Raw genomic sequence first — 25307 nt, forward strand, 5'->3', positions numbered from 1 at the left:
CAGGGTATAAAAAGCGTATTAGTTTACCAGCTACTGTTCTCTGAAGTGGTGGATGTCTTGCAATGGATCTAAAGTTTCCAACTCTGCTGATACCCCATGTAAAAACCCATGGTAATGAACATAATAGAAAAGCCTATGAAAAAATGAATTCTGTATTCAGTGCAGGGTTTGGAGATGTGTAGTAAGCAGGGTCTGGAGCCGCAGTTTGAATGATTAGGAATAAAAGAAATACTGAATAAGTACCCATTAAGTGAGCACTACCCATCCTGTGCACTAAATGGGCCAGGAGTCCTGTAGGGCTGTGGTTCTCAACCAGGGGTCTGGGCCTCTAGCAGGTTTCAGGGGGGCCTCCAAGCAGGGCCAGCATTAGACTCGCTGGGGCCCAGGGCAGAAAGCCAAAGCCCCATCTCATGGGGCTGAAGCCCAGGTCCCTGAGCCCTGCCATCCGGGGCTGAAGCCTGAGCAATGTAGCTTCTTGGGGGCCCCAGAAGGGCACGAGGCAATTGCCCTGCTTGCTACCCGCTAATGCCAACCCTGGCTTTTATATGTAGAAAACCAGTTGTTGTGGCATAGGTGGGATGTGGAGGGGGCCTCAGAAGAAAAAGGTTGGTTGATGTTTTAAAAACTGAGGCTGTAGTTCCTAATTAGATTTATACTTTACTATTTGTCAGCTGCAGTCTATAGCCCTGATCTTGCAAAGACGTGAATAACTTTAGGCACATAAGTAGTTCTACTGGCTTCAATGAGATTACTCATGTACAGTAAAAGCTGTTTTATCCAGCACTTCACCAACCAGAAAGCTCTATAAACTGGCATTTCTGATCTTCATTGAAATTCTGGTTTATAGTCTGATTGGCGCAGGGCTTGCAGAGGGTTGAGGCGTGGGAGGGTGTGTGGAGCATGGCTCTGGGAGGGAGTTGGGGTGCGGGAGTGGGTTCGGGGCAGTGTGTTGCGGCGCAGGAGGGAATTTGGGTGCAGGAGCTGGCTTGGGGCAATGGGATGGGGCGTGAGAGGAGGTGTGGGGTGCCAGATCCGGGGGGCACTCACCTCGGGCAGCTCCCTGCAAGCAGCGACCTGTCCTGGCTGCTCCTGCGCGGAGGCGCGGCAGACGGCTCTGTGCGCTGCCCCAGCCCCGCCCCGCCCCGCCCCGAGCTCTAGCTCCGCAGTTCCCATTGGCTGGGAATCACAGTAAATGGGAGCTGCGGGGGTGGTGCCTGCGGGTGGAGTAAAAATCAAACAATTTAATTTTTATGGTTAGTTTTATAATAATGAAAAATAGCAGAACCTCCTAATTTCCATACTACATTACTGTAGATAACACTTTTACGCCAACAAATTTCTGTTAGAAAAAAATTCTGAAGATGCCAGTTTTATAATATTTACATTATCATATTTATAAACATTATTTGCACTTGCTAACACAAGACTAACAATATAAATGTTTCTCAGATAATGATTACAGGGGAAAAGTACTGAACTTTCTTTCCAGGCAAGATGAATTACTATAATTAGAACAGACATAAGTTAAGATACTTGTGGCATAGTGAATATAATTGGAGTTTAGCAGAATGAAACTTATACTTGAAATGTTAATGTTGTAAAAACATTTTTTAAAAAAATCTTAACATTGCCAAGTTAATAACTGACTCATTTAGCTCTTTGCATCTGTAGATCTCAAAGCTCTTCACAAAGGAGGTCAGTATCATTATCCCCATTTTACAGGTGGGGAAACTGAGACGCACAGAGGGGAAGCTATTTTCCCAAGGTCACCCAGCAGATCAGTGGCAGAACTGGGAATAGAACTCCGTTATCATCCCCTCCAATGCCCTATTAGGCCACAGTGCCTAGTTAAGCATTCCCAAATTAGAAAATGCCAGAATTCCTGTGCAATACTAATTCCACACCACCACCACGCCTTGTGCATATACATTATGATTCAGTCTTTAAATGAGTATATATAATTTTTTCCCTAGAGCAGAGGTTCTCAACCTTTTTCTTTGAGCTCCCCCCCCAACATCCTATAAAAACTCCACAGCCCATCTATGTCACAATAACTGATTTTCTGCATATAAAAGCTAGGGTTGGCATTAGCGGGTAGCAAGCAGGGCAATTGCCTGGGACCCATGCCTCAGGGGCCCCCACGAATCTACATTGCTCAGGCTTCAGCTTCAGCCCTGGATGGCGGGGTTCAGGGACCTGGGCTTCAGACCCGTGGGATGGGGCTTTGGCTTTCTGCCCTGGGCCCCAGCGAGTCTGATGCTGGCCCTGCTTGGAGGCCTCTCTGAATCCTGCTCGAGGCCCCCTGGGGAACCCCAGATCCCTGGTTGAGAACGACTGATCTCGTCCAGTGGTTTTCAACCATGGGTCCAGGACTCACTGAGAGGCCACAAGCACATTTTTGGGGGTCTGCCAAAATAAGCCAGAGAGGAGGGCAAGTGTTAGTCACTGGGGCCCAGGGCTGAAGCCTGACACCCACCGCTCTGGGCTGAAGGCAAAGCCTGAGCAACTATTCTTTGTGGGGTCCCCAGTGGCGTGGGACCCCAGGCAATTGCCCTGCTTGCTATCCCCAGTGCCAGCCCTGGCTTTTAATCTACTGGATATGCAGAAAAAGAGGTGTTGTGGCACAGGCGATCCATGGAGTTTTTATAGCATGTTGGGGGGGCTTCAGAAAGAAAAAGGTTGAGAATCTCTGCTCTAGGGAAAAAATAATATATAATCATTTAAAGACTGTATCATAATGTATAAGCACAAGGGATGGCGGTGGTGGCATGGCATTAATATTGCACAGGAATTCTGGCGTTTTCTAACTTTGGAGTGCTTAACTAGGCACTGTGGCCTAATGGAGCATTGGAGTGGGACAATAATGGAGTTCTATTCCCAGTTCTGCCACTGGTCTGCTGGTTGCTTTTCCCTGCCAAGACCCAGGATTTGTTGTGGCTAAAGAATTCGGTCTACACTAGTTGCAAATAACATCCCCATTTGTAGTGTAGATATTGCCTAAGATTTTGATTTTTTTTCTCTCTCCCCCCACTTAGTCCATGCATCTTTGCCACTCAGTTATTCATTTGAACTCAGCACTCAATAAAACGGTAAAGTTTCCCTTAAATGAAATTTGCAGTACAAGTTTAGCACTGGAAGGCTTCAATGCAATATTTAGGATACCTTGAAATAAAGTGCAGATTAAGACTTGCAAGCAAGTTGCAATTTCTGATATTGTTATGCAGTTTGAGCAGGCCAGATGTGGGTTTGGTGGGTGGTGTTTTTGCCCTCTAGACTTGAGGTTTAAAGCTTGATTTTCTCCTTAGACAAATGATTACTGCAAAGTACACATGTTTTTGATTTCAAGACCTGGGAAAAGCAATGAGATATGATTTTGCAGCCCATTTTATTTTATTTTTTACTTTTGCTTTTTAATACAAGGTAAATATTGCTCTAGTAAATATAAGGTTCACACAATACAATTTTATAGAAGTTAGCATAGGGAAGCTACGCTATTTGTTAAAATGACTTCTTAGAAGGGCTCTGGATTCAGAGTAGCAGCCGTGTTAGTCTGTATTCGGAAAAAGAACAGGAGTACTTGTGGCACCTTAGAGACTAACAAATTTATTTGAGCATAAGCTTTCGTGAGCTACAGCTCACATCATCGGATGCATTCAGTGGAAAATACAGTAGGGAGATTTATATACATAGAGAACATGAAACAATGGGTGTTACCATACACACTGTAACGAGAGTGATCAGGTAAGGTGAGCTATTACCAGCGGGAGGGGGTAAAACCTTCTGTAGTGATGATCAAGGTGGGCTGTTTCCAGCAGTTGACCAAGAATGTCTGAGGGGTGGAGGGGGGGAAATAAACATGGGGAAATAGTTTTACTTTGTGTAATGACCCATCCACTCCCAGTCTCTAGTCAAGCCTAAGTTAATTATATCCAGTTTGCAAATTAATTCCAATTCAGCAGTCTCTCGTTGGAGTCTGTTTTTGAAGCTTTTTTGTTGAAGGATAGCCACTCTTAGGTCTGTAATCGAGTGACCAGAGAGATTGAAGTGTTCTCCGACTGGTTTTTGAATGTTCTAATTCTTGACGTCTGATTTGTGTCCATTTATTCTTTTATGTAGAGACTGTTCTGTTTGACAAATGTACATGGCTGAGGGGCATTGCTGGCACATGATCGCATATATCATATTGGTAGATGTGCAGGTGAACGAGCCTCTGATAGTGTGGCTGATGTGATTAGGTCGTATGATGGTGTCACCTGAATAGATATGTGGAAAGAGTTGGCAACGGGCTTTGTTGCAAGGATAGGTTCCTGGGTTAGTGGTTCTGTTGTGTGTTGTGTGGTTGCTGGTGAGTATTTGCTTCAGGTTGGGGGGCTGTCTGTAAGCAAGGACTGGCCTGACTCCCAAGATCTGGGAGAGTGATGGGTCGTCCTTCAGGATAGGTTGTAGATCCTTGATGATGCGTTGGAGAGGTTTTAGTTGTGGGCTGAAGGTGATGGCTAGTGGCGTTCTGTTCTTTTCTTTGTTTGGCCTGTCCTGTAGTAGGAGACTTCTAGGTACTCTTCTGGCTCTGTCAATCTGTTTCTTCACTTCAGCAGGTGGGTATTGTAGTTGTAAGAATGCTTGATAGAGATCTTGTAGGTGTTTGTCTCTGTCTGAGGGGTTGGAGCAAATGCGGTTGTATAGCAGAGCTTGGCTGTAGACAGTTGGTCGTGTGGTGTGGTCTGGATGAAAGCTGGAGGCATGTAGGTAGGAATAGCGGTCAGTAGGTTTCTGGTATAGAGTGGTGTTTGTGACTATCGCTTATTAGCACCGTAGTGTCCAGGAAGTGGATCTCTTTTGTGGACTGGTCCAGGCTGAGGTTGATGGTGGGATGGAAATTGTTGAAATCATGGTGGAATTCCTCAAGAGCTTCTTTTCCATGGGTCCAGATGATGAAGATGTCATCACTGTAGCGCAAGTAGAGTAGGGGCATTAGGGGACGAGAGCTGAGAAAGCGTTGTTCTAAGTCAGCCATAAAAATGTTGGCATACTGTGGGGCCATGTGGATACCCATCGCAGTGCTGCTGATTTGAAGGTATATATTGTCCCCAAACGTGAAATAGTTATGGGTGAGGACAAAGTCACAAAGTTCAGCCATCAGGTTTGCAGTGACATTATCGGGGATACTGTTCCTGATGGCTTGTAGTCCATCTTTGTGTGGAATGTTGGTGTAGAGGGCTTCTACGTCCATAGTGGCCAAGATGGTGTTTTCAGGAAGATCATCGATGGATTGTAGTTTCCTCAGAAAGTCAGTGGTATCTCGAAGATAGCTCTGAGTGCTGGTAGCGTAGGAGCTGAGGAGGGAGTCTGCATAGCTAGACAATCCTGCTGTCAGGGTGCCAATCCCCTAGATGATGGGGCTTCCAGGATTTCCAGGTTTATAGATCTTAGGTATCAGATAGAGTACCCCAGGTCGGGGTTCCAGGGGTGTGTCTGTGCGGATTTGTTCTTGTGCTTTTTCAGGGAGTTTCTTGAGTAAATGGTGTAGTTTCTTTTGGTAACCCTCAGTGGGATCAGAGGGTAATGGCTTGTAGAAAGTGGTGTTGGAGAGCTGCCTAGCAGCCTCTTGTTCATATTCCAACCTATTCATGATGACGACAGCACCTCCTTTGTCAGCCGTTTTGATTATGATGTCAGAGTTGTTTCTGAGGCTGTGGATGGCATTGTGTTCTGCACGGCTGAGGTTATGGGGCAAGTGATGCTGCTTTTCCACAATTTCAGCCCATGCACGTTGGCTGAAGCACTGTATGAAGAAGTCCAGTCTGTTTCGACCTTCAGGAGGAGTCCACCCAGAATCCTTTTTTTTGTAGTCTTGATAGGAAGGTCTCTGTGGGTTAGTATGTTGTTTAGAGGTGTGTTGGAAGTATTCCTTGAGTCAGAGATGTCGAAAATAGGATTCTAGGTCACCACAGAACTGTATCATGTTCATGGGGGTGGAGGGGCAGAAGGAGAGGCCCCGAGATTCTTCTACTGGGCTAAGAGTATAGTTGGATAGATTAGAAATATTGCTGGGTGGATTAAAGGGACCACTGTTGTTGCCCCTTGTAGCATGTAGTAGTTTAGATAGTTTAGTGTCCTTTTTCTTTTGTAGAGAAGCAGTGTGTATTGTAAATGCTTGTTTAGTTTTTGAAAAGTCCAGCCACGAGGAAGTTTGAATGGAAGGTTGTTTTTTTATGAGAGTATCAGTTTTGAGAGCTCATTCTTAATGTTTCCCTGTTTGCTGTAGAGGATGTTGATCAGGTGGTTCCGTAGTTGCTTTGAAAGCATGTGGCACAAGCTGTCAGCATAGTCTGTATGGTATGTAGATTGTAACGGATTTTTTACCTTCAGTCCTTTTGCTATGCTGTCCATCTGTTTGCATTTGGAAAGGAAGATGATGTCTGTCTGTATCTGTAAGAGTTTTTTCATGAATTTGATAGATTTCCATTCCATATGGCTAAATTCAGTGCCTGGCATATAATGATAGGTTTCAGAGTAGCAGCCGTGTTAGTCTGCATTCGCAAAAAGAACAGGGAGTGCTTGTGGCACCTTAGAGACTAACAAATTTATTTGAGCATAAGCTTTCGTGAGCTACATTATTATTTTTGAATAGAGACTGGGAGTGGATGGGTCATTACACAAAGTAAAACTATTTCCCCCCCCAAACCCCCCCCCACATTCCTCAGACATTCTTTGTCAACTGCTGGAAATGGCCCACCTTGATTATCACTACAAAAGGTTTTAGCCCCTCCTCCTTCCCCCGCTCTCCTGCTGGTAATAGCTCACCTTAAGTGATCACTCTTGTTACACTGTGTATGGTAACACCATTGTTTCATGTTCTCTATGTATATAAATCTCCCCACTGTATTTTCCACTGAATGCATCTGATGAAGTGAGATGTAGCTCATGAAAGCTTATGCTCAAATAAATTTGTTAATCGCTAAGGTGCCACAAGTACTCCTGTTCTTTTTTTAGAAGGTCTCTGTGTCTACAAAATGTAATGTACTGAAAAACATCAATATTTAAATCTAGTCTTGTTAAAGATATAATCATTATTAAAGTCTACTTTGAAGCCCAATTTATGAATGAGCTTCAGCATAATAAAATGTTAGAGAAAAAAGGGGTATAATTAATTTTCCTTGAATATTGGAGAAAGATTGGAAGAAGACTAACAAAAATCTGTTTCATTGGCTTTACTAAATATTTTGGCTGATTAAAATTTTTGCAAATATATTATTTTTTGTAAATTACCTTAAATAGTGAAACGAAGATATAGCGTTGACTCTTATTAAAGTTTATTGTGTTTTAGAGACTTAGCTTAGGTTTTATTTATTAACCTTACTGAAATTACACTATAATATAGGTTGTTGTTGTTTTTTAAAGTGTAGCATTTTGGTGGTTGTGGAAGTGGATGAACCCCTACCCTAGATCCTACACTTTACGGTGACCCATGGTTATCCTGAGATGCTTATAGTGTGATTACTCACAATTTATATGAAAAGACAAACAATCGCCATATGTTGAAATATTTCACCTGCCTTTGGCCATTGGAACCAAATATGAGAGCTAAATGTAGTTTTTTACGTTCATCTTAAAACGCTTATTTCAAGAAATGTGAATGTTTTTGTTGTATTTGCAAAACTATATTCCTTCATAGGAATCGTGATTGTAATATTTTTAGCTACAATTTTGAGACCATAGAAATATTCATCTTTATCCTCATCTAAGCAAGAGAATACTTGAAACATCAAATCTTCTATTCTTTACACTGCAGTTTTGGGTATATCTGCTGCAGGTTCTTTCATGTTCTGTTAATCCAATATAGAATCATAGAATATCAGGGTGGCAAGGGACCTCAGGAGATCATCTAGTCCAATCCGCTGCTCAAAGCAGGACCAATCCCCAATTTTTGCCCCAGATCCCCAAATGGCCCCCTCAAGCATTGAACTCACAATCCTGGGTTTAGCAGGCCAATGCTCAAACCAATGAGCTATCCCTCCTGCTTTAAGGAAATATACTGGCCACTCTGGCAGTTTTGAACCAATCTATGGGCAGATTATGATGTGATATATAAAGTCCTTGTAATTAAATCTTTAATTTTAATGTATTGGTATATTTGTGACCAGTGCTTAATTAGTTCAAGGGCTTGCCAGGGCTGTGGCCTGGCACCTCTAGACTTGGCAGTTCACATCCACAGCACATCTACCGTTCACATCCACAGCACCTCTGTGCTTGCTGTGTCAGTTATGAATGTAAAAACATTGCTTGAGCCCTGGCATCTTTCATTACAAATTAAGCACTGTTTGTGACCTGTTGATTTGCTTGAAGAATTGAATTCCACGACAACTTATGTTTCTGGTGCTTCAGATTTTAAAATAAACACTGGTTGGATTGTCTCTGGTATTTATCAGAAAAAGTTTTCAGAGATAATGCCAGTGGGTAAGCAACAAATTTTGGGTTGTACGTGACAAAACGTTTTGCTATAGAATTTCAGACTTGGATTTTATATAATTAGTGGACAGACTTCCAGTCTGCAATTTAGGTTTGAAGGTGAGGTATAAAGGGGCATGTTAATACTTACTTACAGGAACCAAATTTGATCTCCATTTTCATAGGTGCTTGTTTAAAAAAAAACTTGGTAAAATTGTAGGCTTCTATTGTTGGGTTCTGGCTGGAAAAATATTTTCCCATAAAGATGTGTCACTAGTAGATATGGCTCTTGATATATGTGAGTAATGCCTAATAACTAGGGATGAGAACAGAGTTTGAGGGGCTTAAGGTGACAATCTGATGAATCAGAATTTTTTAAAGTATATAATGCATAGCTTTTGCCCAATAAATATGAGCAATGTGGTGGTCAACTGAATTATATTTGAAAAACAAGATTACTGTTTTCAATTGATCTTGATTTCTGTTTCCATTTTATTTTTCAAATGTAATAAGTGCTCTAAAGTTACCTGTCTTGAAACTGGATGAAACTTCAGTCATCTTCAGTTTTGACATCTCTATGGAACTTTTCACTTTACTCCATATTTCAATAGGCCAGTGTCAAAACTTGACCTGAGCCCTCTTTCTGATTCCAGCAGTAGAAACCTCAAAGGCATTCTTATTTGCATTAAAGTGCAAAGGGGATATTTAGCTAGTTGTAGAACTTGAAAATAAACATTCCTATCCCTCTAATCTGGAGTAGAGTGAAGGATACTGTCTGTAACAGTCTAACATTCAGTTATAATTTATGGAGGAGTGAGGCAAAGAATTACGAATTAAGAATTACCGCTTACATAATAATATAAATCTGTTTAGTTTATTCCAGAAGGATGAAAAATAAAAGTATTCTAAAGGCAGAAAAATATTTTCAAAAGAGCTGCTTTCAGGGAGGGAAAGGGGGAAGGAGAAGAACTTGCAGGGGAAAAAAAATCCTAACAACTTAAAATTAATAAAAGGAAATGCTTTGTTTACATTATGCTATTAGCATTTGGAACTCATTGGCAGGAGGTATCATTGATTCCAAAAATTCAGGATTAAAAAATAACCCCTCTTAAATGGATAACAAGCACATGCACTGCTATATTATATAAGATAAAGGATATAAACCTTCATGCTTTAAAGCATAACACAAGCTCAGAGAAGGTTAAGAAGAAACTTCCCCAATGGACTGTTGTTTTATAACTGTCAATGCCAGCATTCTTGCACCTTTTTGTGAACCTTCGGTGTTGCATCCATGATACTGGATGTGAGGGATTGTTGCTCTAATCCATTATGGCATTTGTATAACTGAGCCCTATTTTTATAAAAATCATATTCATATTGTGTACAGCCCTGTTTTGTTTGTTCATTGTAAACATATTTTATGTGGAAAGATGAGGGAATCCACCAGAGATTGTGAAATGTCCCTCAGTAATCTGTCATAGGAAAAGAGATAAAAGTGTATAAGAAATTGAGTACATGTCCATGAATATTTTATCCATGTACATGGAATAGATTCCACAGAACTAATTTGGCTGGTACATAAGACTGTGTGTGGTTATAGACTTCAAGGATTTTGAATTTTTTGGTTCATGAGCCCAGTGCAAATTGGTTATTCTTTATATTACTTGTGCTGAATTTCCCAGTTTCATTATTTGGAGGATTCAGCATATGATCCCCCTAATAAATATAACATAAAGTGTTAGGCAGAGTATAAATTTATCTATCTTAACTATAAGTGCCTCACATAAAGTGTTAAGCAGAGTATAAATTTATCTATCTTAACTATAAGTGCCTCACAAAAATTTGTTATACACATAATGGCAAAATAGGGCAGCCAAACAGGTATCACCTGTAATTGCTAGAGACCTTCTATAAATACTTTAAGAAGTGTGACTAATGGGTTTGTGGCACAGAAAAAGCTCATTCAGATTCTTTTGAGGAGACACCTGAAAGTTCAGTGATCATAAGACACATTATACATTCTCTTTAATGGCATTCAGAATTCTAGCTATATTATGGAAAATTTAGTCGTGACATTTCACTGTCATCCTACACAAAAGGAATGTCCGTTCTAATACCATCTCTGACAAACTTTCCTTAGTGGCAAGGTTCAGTAGGAATTTGGCCTCAGGTTCAGAGGGTGAGCTACAAATTACTGAGGCCTTGGCTACACTTGTGAGTTACAGCGCAATAAAGGAGCCCCGGGCGCACTAGTTCACTATCCATCCACACTGGCAAGGCACGTAGAGCGCTCTGACTCCGTGGATACAGCGGTGCTGATACTCCACCTCGGCGAGTGGAATAATGTTTGCGCACCTCCTGGAGCGCCGTGGCGCCACTGTGGACACTCTGGTCCTATAGTGCGCTCTGATTGGCCTCCAGAAGTGTCCCGTGATGCCTGTGCTAGCCACTCTGGTCATCACCTTGAACTCTGCTGCCCTGCCCTCAGGTGACCAGCCATCAGACCCACCCTTTAAATTCTCTGAGAATTTTGAAAAATCCATTCCTGTTTGCTCAGCCAGGCGTGGAGTGCTATCAGTGAATCTTTCCAGGTGACCATGCCTCCACGTGTCAGGCGAGCCCCAATATGGAGCAATGGCAAGTTGCTGGACCTCATCAGTGTTTGGGGGAGGAAAGCTGTCCAGTCCCAGCTGCACTCCTGTTGTAGGAATTACAAAATCTTCGGGCAGGTATCAAGGGACATGATGGAAAGGGGCCATGACCGGGATGCACTGCAGTGCAGGGTTAAAGTGAAGGAGCTGCAGAATGCCTACCACAAAGCCTGCGAGGCAAACAGCCGCTCCGGTGCTGCCCCTGCGACCTACTGTTTCGCGTCCAGTTCTTTGTAGATACTTGGGGGCGACCCCATCTCCACTCCGGGGACCATCATGGACACTTCAGAGCCCAGTGCAACAAGGCAGGAGGAGGAGGAGGAGGAGCAAAGCGGGAGCGAGGGTGCTGAGGCGGAAGAAGACACCCCAGAATCCCTAGATGCATGCAGCCAGGAGCTGTTCTCAAGCCAGGGGGAAGGTAGCCAGTCGTGGCAGCCAGTGCTTGGGGAAGGACAAACACCAGAGGAGGTTCCCGGTAAACGGCTTTTATTTTGGGAAGTTACTTGGTGCATGCTCTTGGGGAGAGGAGGGTTAGGTCTGCATGCATGCCTAGATGCGGAATAGGGCGTTGATGTGCTCTCTCACATTGCGGTAATCGGCCTCAGTGATCTCTTCAAAGGTCTCACCCAGAACTTAGGCAATGCACTTGTGCAGGTTTCTCTGGAGAGCCACTGTGGTTCTTGTCCCAGTCAGGCTAACTTGTCCGCACCTCTCTGCCGTGAGGGGCCGGGGGATCATTGCTGCACACAGGCAAGCTGCATATGGGCCAGGGCGGAAGCCACATTGCAGTAGACGATGCTCCCTGGCTTCCCAGGTCACCCTCAGCAGTGAGATATCTTTCAGGATAAACTCCTGTGGAAAATGTGGGGACAGTATTCAGTATAGGGGTCCCCTGCTGCTGTTGGCTCTCCCCAAGGCACAGAAATCCAGTACAGCCGTGAAACAGTCAGTCATGCTTGACCCTGTGCTTACTCACCATTTTGGGGCTCCCGTGGGTTATGTGCACTTCCTTTGGGATTGGCAAATTATGCTATTGTGTAGACTGTGCTTGCCCTCCTTAAGTATGGGGGAATCATAGCTCTCTCTGGTGTGAACAATGTTGCCTCTGTTAAGTGTTGCATTTTGCTTTTACAGATGCAACCTTGAGATCTCAGCCATTCGGCCGAAAGACACCAAAGAATCAGAAAGGGGCCACGTAGAAGCAAGGAAGATATGTTGCATGAAGTAATGCATCATTCAAGTAATGAAAATCAAAAAGTACAGGAGTGGCGGGAGAGTGAAAGGAGGGTTCGCCAGCAGAATGCGGATCGCTGGCACTAAAGCACGGAGTGGCTGATAAGCATCATGGAGAGCCAAGCGGACTCGATACAGGCGCTCGTAGCCATGCAGGCGGAGCACTACCACGCCCCCCGCCCCCTGGAGTCATTGTCCCAAAACTTTCCCTTTTGCTGCCGTGTCACCTCCAACCCACTTTTTCCCCCACCAACAGGGTTCTTACCGCCATCAGCTGCCTCCAACACCTGTAGCTTCACCACCCAGCCCTGAAAACTACAACCCTTACCCACTGCACTCAATCCCCATCACCATGCAGTATAGCCATCCTGAAGTGCAGCACTCATTGCACAGCACTCCAGACAGGACATACGCAAATCTGTGATTGTACTGTTCCCCACCCCCTTGCCCTTTCTGTTTCCCAAGCAGTTGTCTTTCTTTTCAATAAATCGATTTTTTGGCTTTGAAAACATTCTTTATTATTGCATAAAGTAAAAGATACCTTAGCCCAGGAAAGAAACAGGCACTGTAAGTCAGTGTAACAAACACAGATTCTACTAACATTGGAACCATGACATTTCACTCCTATGCAGGGCACCAGACATTACTGGTAGCTTTCAGCCTCAAATCGCTCCCTCAAGACATTCCTAATCCTTGCAGCCCTGCTCTCTGGCTGTTCAAATCAGCCTCCAGGTGTTGAACCTCAGAGTTCCATGCCTGAGTGAATCTTTCACACTTCCCTTCATAAACGTTATGGAGGGTACAGCACGCAGATATAACCGCGGGGATGCTGTCATCAGCCAGGTCCAGTTTCCCATACAGAGAGCACCAGCAGCCCTTTAAGTGGCCAAAAGCACACTCCACAGTCATTCTGCACCGGCTTAGCCTGTTGTTGAACCGCTCCTTGCTGCTGTCAAGGCTCCCTGTGTAGGGTTTCATGAGCCACGGCATTCAAGGGTAAACAGAGTCTCTAAGGATCACAATGGGCATGTTGACTTCGGCTACGGTAATGTTCTGGTCTGGGAAAAAAGTCCCAGCTTGCAGCTTCCTGAACAGGCCAGTGTTAAGAAAGATGCGTGCGTCATGCACCTTTCCGGGTCAGCCTTCATTAATACAAATGAAACGCCCACGGTGATCCACAAGCGTCTGGAGAACCATAAAGAAATAGCCCTTCCAATTAACGTACTTGGAGGCTAGGTTGGCTAGTGCCAGAATTGAAATATGCGTGCCATTTATCGCCCCTCCGCAGTTAGGGAAACCCATTTGTGCAAAGCCAGCCACAATGTCATGCATGTTACCCAGAGTCATGGTTCTTCTGAGCAGGATGCAATTAATAGCTCTGCAAACTTGCATCAACACGATTTCAACGGTCAACTTCCCCACTCCAAACTGGTTAGCGACCAATCAGTAGCTGCCTGGAATTGCCAGCTTCCGGATTGCAGTAGCTACCCGCTTCTCCACCATCAGGGCAGCTCTCAATCTCGTGTCCTTGGGCCACGTAGTCGGGGTGAGCTCTTCATACCGTCCCATGAAAGTGGCTTTTCTCATCCGAAAGTTCTGTAGCCACTGCTAGTCATCCCAGACTTGCATGACGATGTGATCCCACCACTCAGTGCTTGTTTCCCGAACTCAAAAGCGGCGTTCCATGGTGGTGAGCAAGTTTGTGAATGCCACAAGCAAACTCGTGTCATATGCGTTACTTGAGTCTATATCCTTGTTGGAGTCCGCACTGTCACTTTGGATCATAAGGAATAACTCAACTGCCAAACGTGACGTGCTCGTGAGTCTCGTCAGCATATTCCTCAGCAGTTCGGGCTCCATTCCCGAAGACCGAAAGGGAAGACAGAGCGCGCAGTACAAAAACTGTTGAAAGATAGCGCCAAATGTTGACGGAAGCAAAAGGAATGCTGGGATGCGAACTGATGCATCAGGGGGTTGGGAGAGGACCCCGCACTCCCTGCCCCCTTCCCACAAGTCACAGCGCCAGAATGGGAAGAGGTGCTCTCTGGGATAGCTGCTCATAATGCACTGCTCCCAATGCCGCTGCAAGTGCCGCAAATGTCGCCATGGCCAGTGCGCTGTCAGTGTTGACAGACTGCAGCCCTTTCCCTACTGCGCTGTACAAAGGCAGGTTTAACTCACAGCACTCTACATCTGCAAGTGTAGCCATATCCTGAGGGTAGTGAAAGGATTTTGAGGAAGTTGGAAACCATTTAGGAGAGGAGATGTGGAGCTTGCTGAATCCTCAGGGGCTATTTTCTGTTAAGGCAAACCAGTCTAGCAAAGTTGCCTGAAGTATTGCTTTAGGGTATCCAGATAATCTGTTAGATACCCTGAGAGAGAGAGAGGATTTCATTGTGAAATTAGAATGGGACTATTCATGCTACTGTGTACAGTTTAGTTCTGTAAAGAATTTGTGGTTATTTTTTCATAGTTATCTGTTATAAAACAGTTCTTTCTATAATAAATGTACCATACCATGCTTGCTTTTATTTACATGGACCTTGTGTTTTACCCAATTTAATTTAATAGCCCTTGTTCACTGATAAAATGCTACTCTATTACATCTAATATGGAGAGCTCAAAAAGATAAGTAACAGGTGTAAATTTGACCAGATTATAAGCCTCTCTGAAAATCACATTCACATATTCTTAATAGAGGCTTGTTAGAATTTGGCAGCTAAAATCTCCAGAGACTTTCTGCACTGAGCATCCTTCATTCCATGGGTGCTGGGGTTGCTCAGGCCTTTTACTTTTCCCAGCAATAGGGGAACCAGGCATTAGAACCGAGAACAGGAGACTCTTGTATGCTCTGTGTTCTCCCTGGTGGACCACAGGTATCCTGACTGGAAAGCATAGGGGAGACGAGGAAGTATGAAGGGAGGGAGTGGGCATAGGATCAGAGGGGGGCACAGAGATGAGTGGGGGCACATGCGCAGACAGGTCTGTAAACAGTAGAACATACTCCCCTCCAGAACATGGAATTGACCCAAGGATTCTTTAGTCTCAAATACCTCTGCTGTCTAGCAAATAGCTGCGAATCACACTAGAAAAATGTGTTTCTTTCTCATTTAATGGCTGGTCTATGGAATATGACAGCCTACTACTGCTACCAGTTACTGAATTCAAGTGGAAGAGGTCAGTGCTTTGAATTTAAAGTCTCAGCCCTGTTGATGACTCGTGGGGATAGTATGGTTCCACGTGATGGAATGTGTGTTTTGAATTTAGGGTTTTTTTATTAGGGAATTATATTTTTTTTTAAAAAAGTTAAAGTTAAGATTGCAATGTCTAGAACTCAGAAATATCAGAATTAAGGTTTCTCATGCAACCGTAATTCACCCCTTTATGCATTATGGTAGTTTTAATTCCAGGATTACATAGTGTTGTTTTTTTGACAAGAGCCCTGCCTCATTCATTCGACACAATAGATGGTGCTCACTGGATGAGGAACATCTCATTTAACACACTAGTTACAAACACACTAATTATATCTCAAAACAGAATTTTTAAAGTAAGAACTGGATCTGGAATACTTTATAGAAGTAATCCTCCAGGCTGCACTTACAAATGACTATTTTTCGATGAGAAATGGCAAAGGATTTATTTTGTATTTGTTTCTCTGGGGTAGGATGATAAAGGAAGCATTGCCCTTTAACAGAGAAAAATCAGCATTCTGGATAAAGAATTGAGTCTGACTAATTTTATAAATGGGTCTTGATGTCAAAAAATATACAAAGATCAACTGTAAATTTGCTAATAAAGAATAAATATTTGAGCTGACATAGCATATGTTTAGACTTAGCAGAATCTGATTTTTTAAAATTTCAATGAATATCATCAATGTTTATTTTAAGCATTTTTTTCATTTTATCAATTTAAATTTTCACAGTTGGAGGAAATTATTGGTCTGACAATGTTTGATGTTAAGATTCAAAAAGTTAAAGCTTTATAACTGTTAAAACATAAATAGTTAACATCATATGTCAAAATATATAGAGTAAATATCCTTAAATCACACTCAGTTCTCAAACATTTTCCTTACATTATCTAACTGCAAATTTTTGTGATATTGATGAAAATATTTCTAATCAATTAGTGTATGTATGATGAAATTGACATTTATCCTTAAAAATCTAATCCTACTAAGCCCATGTATATTTGTGTGCATGACTTTAAGGACTCAGACTTCTCTTTTGTGGATGACATCATAGTCCTCATGTTTTAAATATAAAATATTATGCAAAAATGGATCATTAGGGCTTTCTCCACATATTAGTACATTATGAAATTTTGCGTCTCTTGGCCTTGCTGTGTTTTTTTTTCCCCATGTGGTTTGTCTTGCCCCCTTTTCTCCATATTCCTTTATGCATGTTTGTTCATTGGTGAAGTCATAGGAAACTCGGATGCAACAGGTAGTCTTTATAGAAGAGCCCATGCAGTGTTCTGTTAACTCGGCATTTCTTAAGCAATATACCAGAATGAAATAACTTTGATTTGTCTACTTGCTTTTAAAGAAGTGTTTGACCTATATGAAACTGCTACTAAAGTTAAACATTAATCCCTTGGACTGATGTGTGACAATTCAACCCTAATACAAGAATTTTAGTATAAAATTTAAAAAGTTTCTGATCTTCTAAATAAAAGAAAAACAAGTGAACCTTTGGAGGAGAATTGAGAAAAAGAAAATTCTGGAATGTTTCCCAGGTGGCTAGTGAGGATTCACTTTAAAAGTATCCTTGTAGCCAACCTCTAATAACTTTGGTAAGATTGGTTTCAGAGTAGCAGCCATGTTGGTCTGTATCCGCAAAAAGAACAGGAGTACTTGTGGCACCTTAGAGACTAACAAATTGATTTGAGCATAAGCTTTCGTGAGCTACAGCTCACTTCATCGGATGCATGCAGTAGAAAATACAGTGGGGAGATTTTATATACACAGAGAACATGAAACAATGGGTGTTACCATACACACTGTAACAAGAGTGACCAGGTAAGGTGAGCTATTACCAGCAGGAGGGAGGCGGGGAAAACCAACTTTTTGTAGTGATAATCAAGGTAGGCCATTTCCAGCAGTTGACAAGAATGTGTGAGGAACAGTGGGGTGGGGGTAATAAACATGGGGAAATAGTTTTACTTTGTGTAATGACACATCCACTCCCAGTCTTTATTCAAGCTTAAGTTAATTGTATTCAGTTTGCAAATTAATTCCAATTCAGCAGACTCTCGTTGGAGTCTGTTTTTGAAGTTTTTTTGTTGAAGAATTGCAACTTTTAGGTCTGTAATAGAGTGACCAAAGAGATTGAAGTGTTCTCTGACTGGTTTTTGAATGTTATAATTCTTGACGTCTGATTTGTGTCCATTTATTCTTTTACATAGAGACTGTCCCGTTTGGCCAGTGGCATGGCAGAGTGGCATTGCTGGCACGTGATGGCATATATCACATTGGTAGATGCACAGGTGAACGAGCCTCTGATAATGTGGCTGATGTGATTAGGCCTTATGATGGTGTCCCCTGAATAGATATGTGGACAGAGTTGGCAACGGGCTTTGTTGCAGGGATAGGTTCCTGGGTTAGTGGTTCTGTTGTATGGTTGCTGGTGAGTATTTACTTCAGGTTAGGGGGCTGTCTGTAAGCAAGGACTGGCCTGTCTCCCAAGATCTGTGAGAGTGATGGGTCGTCCTTCAGGATAGGTTGTAGATCCTTGATGATGCGTTGGAGAGGTTTTAGTTGGGGGCTGAAGGTGATGGCTAGTGGCGTTCTGTTGTTTTCTTTGTTGGGCCTGTCCTGTAGTAGGTGACTTCTGGGAACTCTTCTGGCTCTGTCACTCTGTTTCTTCACTTCAGCAGGTGGGTATTGTAGTTGTAAAAATGCTTGATAGAGATCTTGTAGGTGTTTGTCTCTGTCTGAGGGGTTGGAGCAAATGCGGTTGTATTGTAGAGCTTGGCTGCAGACAATGGATCATTGTGACAGTCTCTATGTAAAAGAATAAATGGACACAAATCAGACCTCAAGAATTATAACATTCAAAAACCAGTCGGAGAACACTTCAATCTCTTTGGTCACTCGATTACAGACCTAAAAGTGGCAATTCTTCAACAAAAAAACTTCAAAAACAGACTCCAATGAGAGTCTGCTGAATTGGAATTAATTTGCAAACTGGATACAATTAACTTAAGCTTGAATAAAGACTTGAAGTGGATGTGTCATTATACAAAGTAAAACTATTCCCCCCATGCCACTGTTCTTCACACGTTCTTGTCAACTGCAGGAAATGTCCCACCTTGATTATCAGTACAAAAAGTTTGGTTTCTCCGCTCTCCCCGCCCCCTCCTGCTGGTAATAGCTCACCTTACCTGGTCACTCTTGTTACAGTGTGTATGGTAACACCCATTGTTTCATGTTCTCTGTTTATATAAAATCTCCTCACTGTATTTTCTACTGCATGCATCCAATGAAGTGAGCTGTAGCTTACGAAAGCTTATGCTCAAATAAATTTGTTAGACTCTAAGGTGCCACAAGTACTCCTTTTCTTTTTTTTGGTAAGGTTGGCCATTAACCTATACATTATCTGGTGTGTGAGTTGACAACCAGTTTTGCAATCTGTGTTGCCAGTTGGTAAACTGATGTAGCGAAGCGATTTGATTGTCTTCACCGAAATATTTACAGACTCCCTGTATGTAACTGCTTTCTTAATCCCTCCCTTGCTGTATCTTTTTTTTTTTTTTTTTTTTTTTTTTGGTTTGTACAAACTATAAGATACGTAGAACCCGGGATGGGAATCTTTTAAAAATACTTTGAAACCAAATCTTATTTCCATCTTGGAGGTGGGGGTGGCGTGGGGGGCGTTCTGTGTAGTTCTCTCTAACATCTTGGCTTCATATTGACTGAGTCTATATTTTCAGTCTTATAAAAAATTATAATCATGTACTTTAAAAATAATCATTTGTTGCGTTTCTGCAACAAAATGTTGTTTGAAAGAGTGACACAACTCTAAGCTTTCACTTAGTTTTTACTTTATTCTAAAAAAATAGTTAAATGAGTAGAATGAAACTTGGATAGAGAATGTAGAGTTTCTGCAAACCATACTTCCATAATATATGTAATGAATTTATCAGAAAGCGTTTCTAAGATAATTTTCTTAATACTTAGATCAATCATTTTGTGTAATGTAGAGTGCGTGTACATTTCTGTTTTAAAATTAAGGTAATTACATAAGTCTGGTCCAAACAACTTACACTGGTTTAACTACAGTTGGTTTAAAAATTGTACAAGCCCCTTGTATTTACACACTTGCATTATAATTGGCTTGCATAGCTTTTATTAGTTTACAATTGGCCTATATAAGGGATCTGCACAGGCTTAACTAAGCTGTTTTTTAAACACATTTTAGTTAAACCAGTATAACATTTGTGTGTAATTCAGGGCTTTGCTTTATTTTGGGGGGTTGTGTGTTTCTGTGATTCTCTGAAAAGTATGGATGAAACTGTTTAGTGTATCTTAAGGAATTTACCAAATATATTTTTTTGTTTTACAGGCTATTCAGCAATAGTTATGAACTCCCGGTTACGAGCATTAGGTGGGAGGATAAATAATATACGAGCATCAGAACTACCAAAAGAGAAAACCCGATCAGAGATCATCTGTAGTGTCCACTTTTTGGATGGCTCAGTGCAAAGCTTCAAAGTCAATGTAAGTTCTCAAGACTTTTTTTTTTTTTTTCACATTGGCTTAAAACTTGAGGTTAAAATCTGAGGATCAAATTTGTGAGTTATTAGGCAAATGGTTTATATCTGGGATTGAAGATGTACTTTTCTGTCATGGGATACTTCATAGTTACTGGTTATGAAGTGAGTATGTAAATCTGATATTTCAGCTATCTTTCTAATATCCGTTGATATCGTTTAGTAGTAAACTTATTTCATGCAGAATGTATCCGGGAGATGGATCACTTGCGTGGGAACTGGATAAAGCTAAGTTTTTATTGGTTGTTACCCTTGTGAATGATCGTTTGTAGATAAATGAGTGAGGCTTCTGAAGTTGATTGGGGGAGCCCATTTTTATCTAGCTTGTGGTGGTAACACTGAAGAGGGGTGTTCTAGGGAATGTGCCTGATAAGCAGGTGCAGCCACGTCAGTGCTTGCTTTCTTATAGGAGTTGGAAAGAGCACTTCTCTTCCTTTTTTTTTCTTCAATGCTCTTTCATCTTTCGAGATGCTTGGCAATTTCCCCTTTCTCCCTCCTTATACAAGTGGGAGGTAGATGATGGGTGGGGGAATAGGAGCATGATTTAAGAGGACAATTCACATTGTCGGGCTCCTGCACATCTGTGGGTTGATTTTGGGTAAATAGAGAGAATTTGAAACTCAACCATGTTGCATTTGGAAGAAGTTTGCTATTATGAATCCTTCCGGTTTTTATTACAGCTTGATTTGAAGAGTAGATTTGGGAGATTTGATTTGAAGAGTAGGGATATGCTCCCAGAGAAGATAACACAAAACCTTCACGAAAGGTGAATGTACCAATTCCAATAGCCAATTTGATTTGCAGGGAATCAGGTTTTCCCTTTGGTTAATTTCCATCAAATTAGCCATTTTAAAAAAAAAAAAAGAAGCATTATTAAAAAACTACTCGGAAGAATAACAAGCTACTGGTATAAAACCCTCATTATTAAAATTGACTTGACTTTTTCTAGAGGAAATTACCAAAGTATTGTAATAAAACAAATCAATTAAATAGCCTGATCAGCTGTGTTCTATTAAATTTTTTTAAAACTTCTTGTCAGAGGTAATAAACATGAAATGTCCTATTACTGTTGCTGAAACTATTGATCTTCTTTACCAAGGTTCTACCCAAATATCCAAAGAACAAGACTTGGTAGTGATGTGGGACTTCAACTACCCAGACATCTGTTGGGAAAATAATACAGCAGGGCACAGATTATCTAACAAATTCTTGGAATGCATTGGAGATAACGTTTTACTGCAGATGCTGGAGAGAGCCATTAGGGAGGGAAGAGACTCTTCTAGAGTTGATTCTGACTAATAAGGAGGATCTGTTTGAGAATTTGAAGGTGGAAGGCAGCTTGGGTGAAACTGATCCTGAAATAATAGCATTTATAGTTTTAAGGAATGGGAGAAGGGAAAACAGCAGTATAAAGACAAGGAACTTTATGAAGGCAGACTTTAACAAACTCCAGAGAATTGGTAGGTAATATTCCATGGGAAGCAATAAGGAACAAATGCAAAGTACTACACTTAGGAAGAAATAATCATATAAATACAAAATGGGAAATTACTGCGTAGAAAAGGGTATTGCAGGAAAGGATCTGAGGGTTACAAAACTACATATTTAGTTACAAACTAAATATGATACAACAAGGTAATACTGTTGCAAAAAAAGCAAATGTCATTCTGGGATGTATTAGCAAGAGTATTGTTATCAAGACAAGAGAAGTAATTCTTCACCTCTACTCAGCACCAGTAAGACCGGAACTGGAGTACTGTGTCCAATTCTGGGCATTACACTTTGGAAAAAATGTGGACAAATTGGAGAAAGCCCAGAGGAGGGCAACAAAAGTGATTGAAGGTCTAGAAAACATGACTTAGAAGGAAAGATTGAAAAAATTAGATTTGTTTAGTCTGGAGAAGAGAAGACTTGAGGGGAGACATAAGTCTTCAAGTACATAAAAGGTTGCAATAAAGAGGAGGGTGATAAATTGTTCTTATCTGCAGAAGATAGGACAAAAAGCAATGGGCTTAAATTGCAACAAGGGAGATTTAGGCTAGACATTAGGAAAAACTTTCTAACTGTAAGAGTTGTTAAGCAGTGGACCAAATTACCTAGGGAGGTTGAGAAATCTCTGTTATTGGAGGCTTTTAAGAACAGGTTAGACAACACCTCTCAGGTGTGGTCTAGAATAGATAATACTTAGTCCTCCCTCAGTGCATGGCACTGGACTGGATGACCTGACAAGGTTCCTTCCAGTCCTACATTTCTATAATTCATTTATTAGCCAAATATTGTATCTTGAAGTAATATTAAACAAGACCCTCTTCCCCATTCCTGCCTCTGAGTAAAATGAAGAGGGACCGTATCTTGGAATTTTACAATTTTTCCTTTTTTTGTCCATTAGTCTAATTACAGCAATATTTTGTATGTTGGATCTGCAAGTCTCAAGTTTTTGAAGCAAATACTCTGAGACAAGTTGCACTGTACAAGATGCCTCTCAGATCAAAGCTGTTGACTGTGCACAAATTATCATTTCAAATAGCATAAACCCTTTCTAGAGTTTAGTACCAAAGCAAAACTTAATGGCGGCATCTTACTTACTACAATATATTGAGTTTAAAGCACTTTTTGGTCCTAAATGGCAGTGTCATGCAATTGGTATAGTTGAACTCAGACAAATAATCTAACATGGGTTGTGATTTTATTGAATTATTTTATGCAAATCTAGACAAGTTTGTATCCCAGTTATAGGGCTAACTAAGTCTCTGTCTACTTTTTGGTCTATGAATACACGCACCTCACATCTTCAGCCCATTTTTGCTTGTTTGGAATTTCACAATTCTGCCACACTCAGACCAGCAGCACCTGCATACGCTATCCCACGTATACCAACCTCTTGTCATGCCGCAGGTTCAGTTGGGTTTCAGGCAACTGCCTTTCCTCCCTTTGGGAGTCTTAGACCCATGATATAGACTAACAACCTACTTAAAGAATTTTTATTAAGCCGTTGGAATAAATCATTAAAGAGAAAAGGATTTTAAAACATTTTGTATACATTTCTCTCTTACCTGATAGAGAAAAGGAGTACATGTGGCTCCTTAGAGACTAACAAATTTATTTGAGCATAAGCTTTCATGAGCTACAGCTCACTTCATCGGATGCATCAAATAAATTTGTTAGTCTCTAAGGTGCCACAAGTACTCCTTTTCTTTTTGCGAATACAGACTAACATGGCTGCTACTCTGAAACCTGTCTCTTACCTGATGTTCTTCTGTTTCATAATGGCATCCTAGACAGGCTTACTTTCTTCAGATACCATGGTGGTTTCCTAATGGCTGAGTGTGTTTCAGCTGGTGTTCTGTCTGCCTCACTGAAATTTCCCTTTTAAACCCTGTAAGGTTGTTTTCCAAAAGACTTCTTCACATGTTCCTGGGCTTTGGTCCCCCTAGTCAAACCAGTTTTATAGGCTGTCTGAGGAGACGAATGGGATAGAGCCATTGTCCCTAAGTGACCCTTAAACGAAAGTGATTAGGTGACCATTGAGAGTCATCTCCTTTGTGCTTGGAATACTCAGACAATCCTCTAATGGGAAGCACTTAATCAAAAATATTGTTATGAGCTGGTTGGAACCTTGGTTTAGGTTGTTAAAACCTTCACCTAAGACAAAAAGAGTATGTGAACCTGCCCAGGAGCTTTTTGGCTGAGTATTGTTTTGAATAGGTGTGGGCCTATGGGGGAAGGCAGAACAGAAAAACGGAGAGAACAGAGGTTTGGGGGAGAGAGAGCAAGCCTAAAGGAGCAGCAGAAATCATTTCGGTGGTCCTGAAAAAAAACCTGGGGAGATGTTTTTGGGTCAGAAGTGCACGCAAAAAAGAGGGCTCTTGGTGTTGTGAGGAAAAGAAGCTGTTTCCTGTTGTTTGATTTCCTCTGTGTTTAGAGACACAGGACTTTGTATATTCTTTGTAAATAGAAAAAAAAACTGCATCAAGGAAATACCTGACTAGTTCCAGTTTCTGCTCCCAATTGAAACATATATAGGGCTCCAAACTTAGACTAGCGGCTTGGATTGAAATGGGGCGACGATATTGATACTGAAAACTACAGGCCGTGTCTTGTAGGGTGTGGGGCATGAATGTGGATGGTTGGTTGTTTACCTATTGCATTGTAAAATCCTTGTAGAGGCAAGGCTGTGTAGTTCTTATAGCAGTTTATCTAGGTGAGGTCAAGCACAGATGGAGGAGATATTATGTTGATCTCACCTATCTGTATTTCAGTAAAAAAACAAAAAAAAACAACTCTCAGAGCCTTGTCTCAGCTAGGATTTTTACAGTGAGATAACAAATGCACATTAGTTATTTTAGAATAAAAATACACCTTTTTTGGCAGTGGAGATATAGCCACAGTACTAACAATTACTAAAGAGCATGCCCATATGTCTCTCACTATGATTAAACAGGTTTTAGTGATTGTCTTTTCTTTGCGAGATAATCATACAACACTAGCATAATTAAATTTATTTGCATATTATGTGTTTCTGTATATACTGTAAAATGTGATTATTTCAGACTGTTGGATATACAGATGTATGAGTTAACAAACTGAGTAGACTTTTTCTTATCCATTTTTACTGCGTTTATTGTGAAGATCCCTAAGGTAAATATCACTTTTTTGGTAAAACACACTTGTTCAGTTGTTTGCTTTGTGCTTTTTAAATTGAGAATTCTGTTTCTTTTTTTCATGACATTGTTGTCTGATAAAAATCACGTGTTCCTCTTTCTTTGAGTGATGGTCCCTATTGGTCCCTACTGTATTCCACCAAGTGCCCAGCGCTGGAGCTTTTTAAAGTAGTATTGCTCATTGGTCCACACATGCGCCCTTGTACTGCCTTGTGGTTTTGCCCAAGGCAATAAAGGGTGGGACAACCAAACTTCTTAGAAAAACTGTTTTTACTTTGTTCATACTTAGTATTCTATTGTGTTTTGCAATTATTTTCTAGTTCCTAGAAGTCTTATAGGATTACAGACTTGGACGCCTCTTTGGTGGTTTTCCAACCAAAGAATTCCTCTCACCCTTTCTAGCACCCAGGTCTGTGGACTAGATTATCTCAGAGATGCCAGGATTCAAAGTCTGTGCTTTCTGCCCTCGCTTGTTTTCTATCAGTGACAAGCACAACGTTGTTTGTACTGTTTGGGGGAAGTCCACATGCAGTAT

General features: G+C 41.4%; 1 protein-coding gene across 3 annotated transcripts in view; it reads left to right on the forward strand.

Moving 5' to 3' along the window:
• Positions 1-25307, forward strand: part of PTPN3 (protein tyrosine phosphatase non-receptor type 3) — a 273767-nt gene that overhangs the window by 53151 nt on the left and 195309 nt on the right. For all 3 annotated transcript variants that reach the window (XM_038392799.2, XM_038392796.2, XM_038392797.2), the window contains exon 2: positions 19904-20058. In XM_038392799.2, the coding sequence (XP_038248727.1) occupies positions 19921-20058 (138 nt within the window). In that variant the 5' untranslated portion in view covers positions 19904-19920. The remainder of the gene's footprint in view (positions 1-19903; positions 20059-25307) is intronic.

The sequence above is a fragment of the Dermochelys coriacea genome, chromosome 2 (genome assembly GCF_009764565.3).
Source record: "Dermochelys coriacea isolate rDerCor1 chromosome 2, rDerCor1.pri.v4, whole genome shotgun sequence".
Classification (NCBI taxonomy): domain Eukaryota; kingdom Metazoa; phylum Chordata; order Testudines; family Dermochelyidae; genus Dermochelys; species Dermochelys coriacea.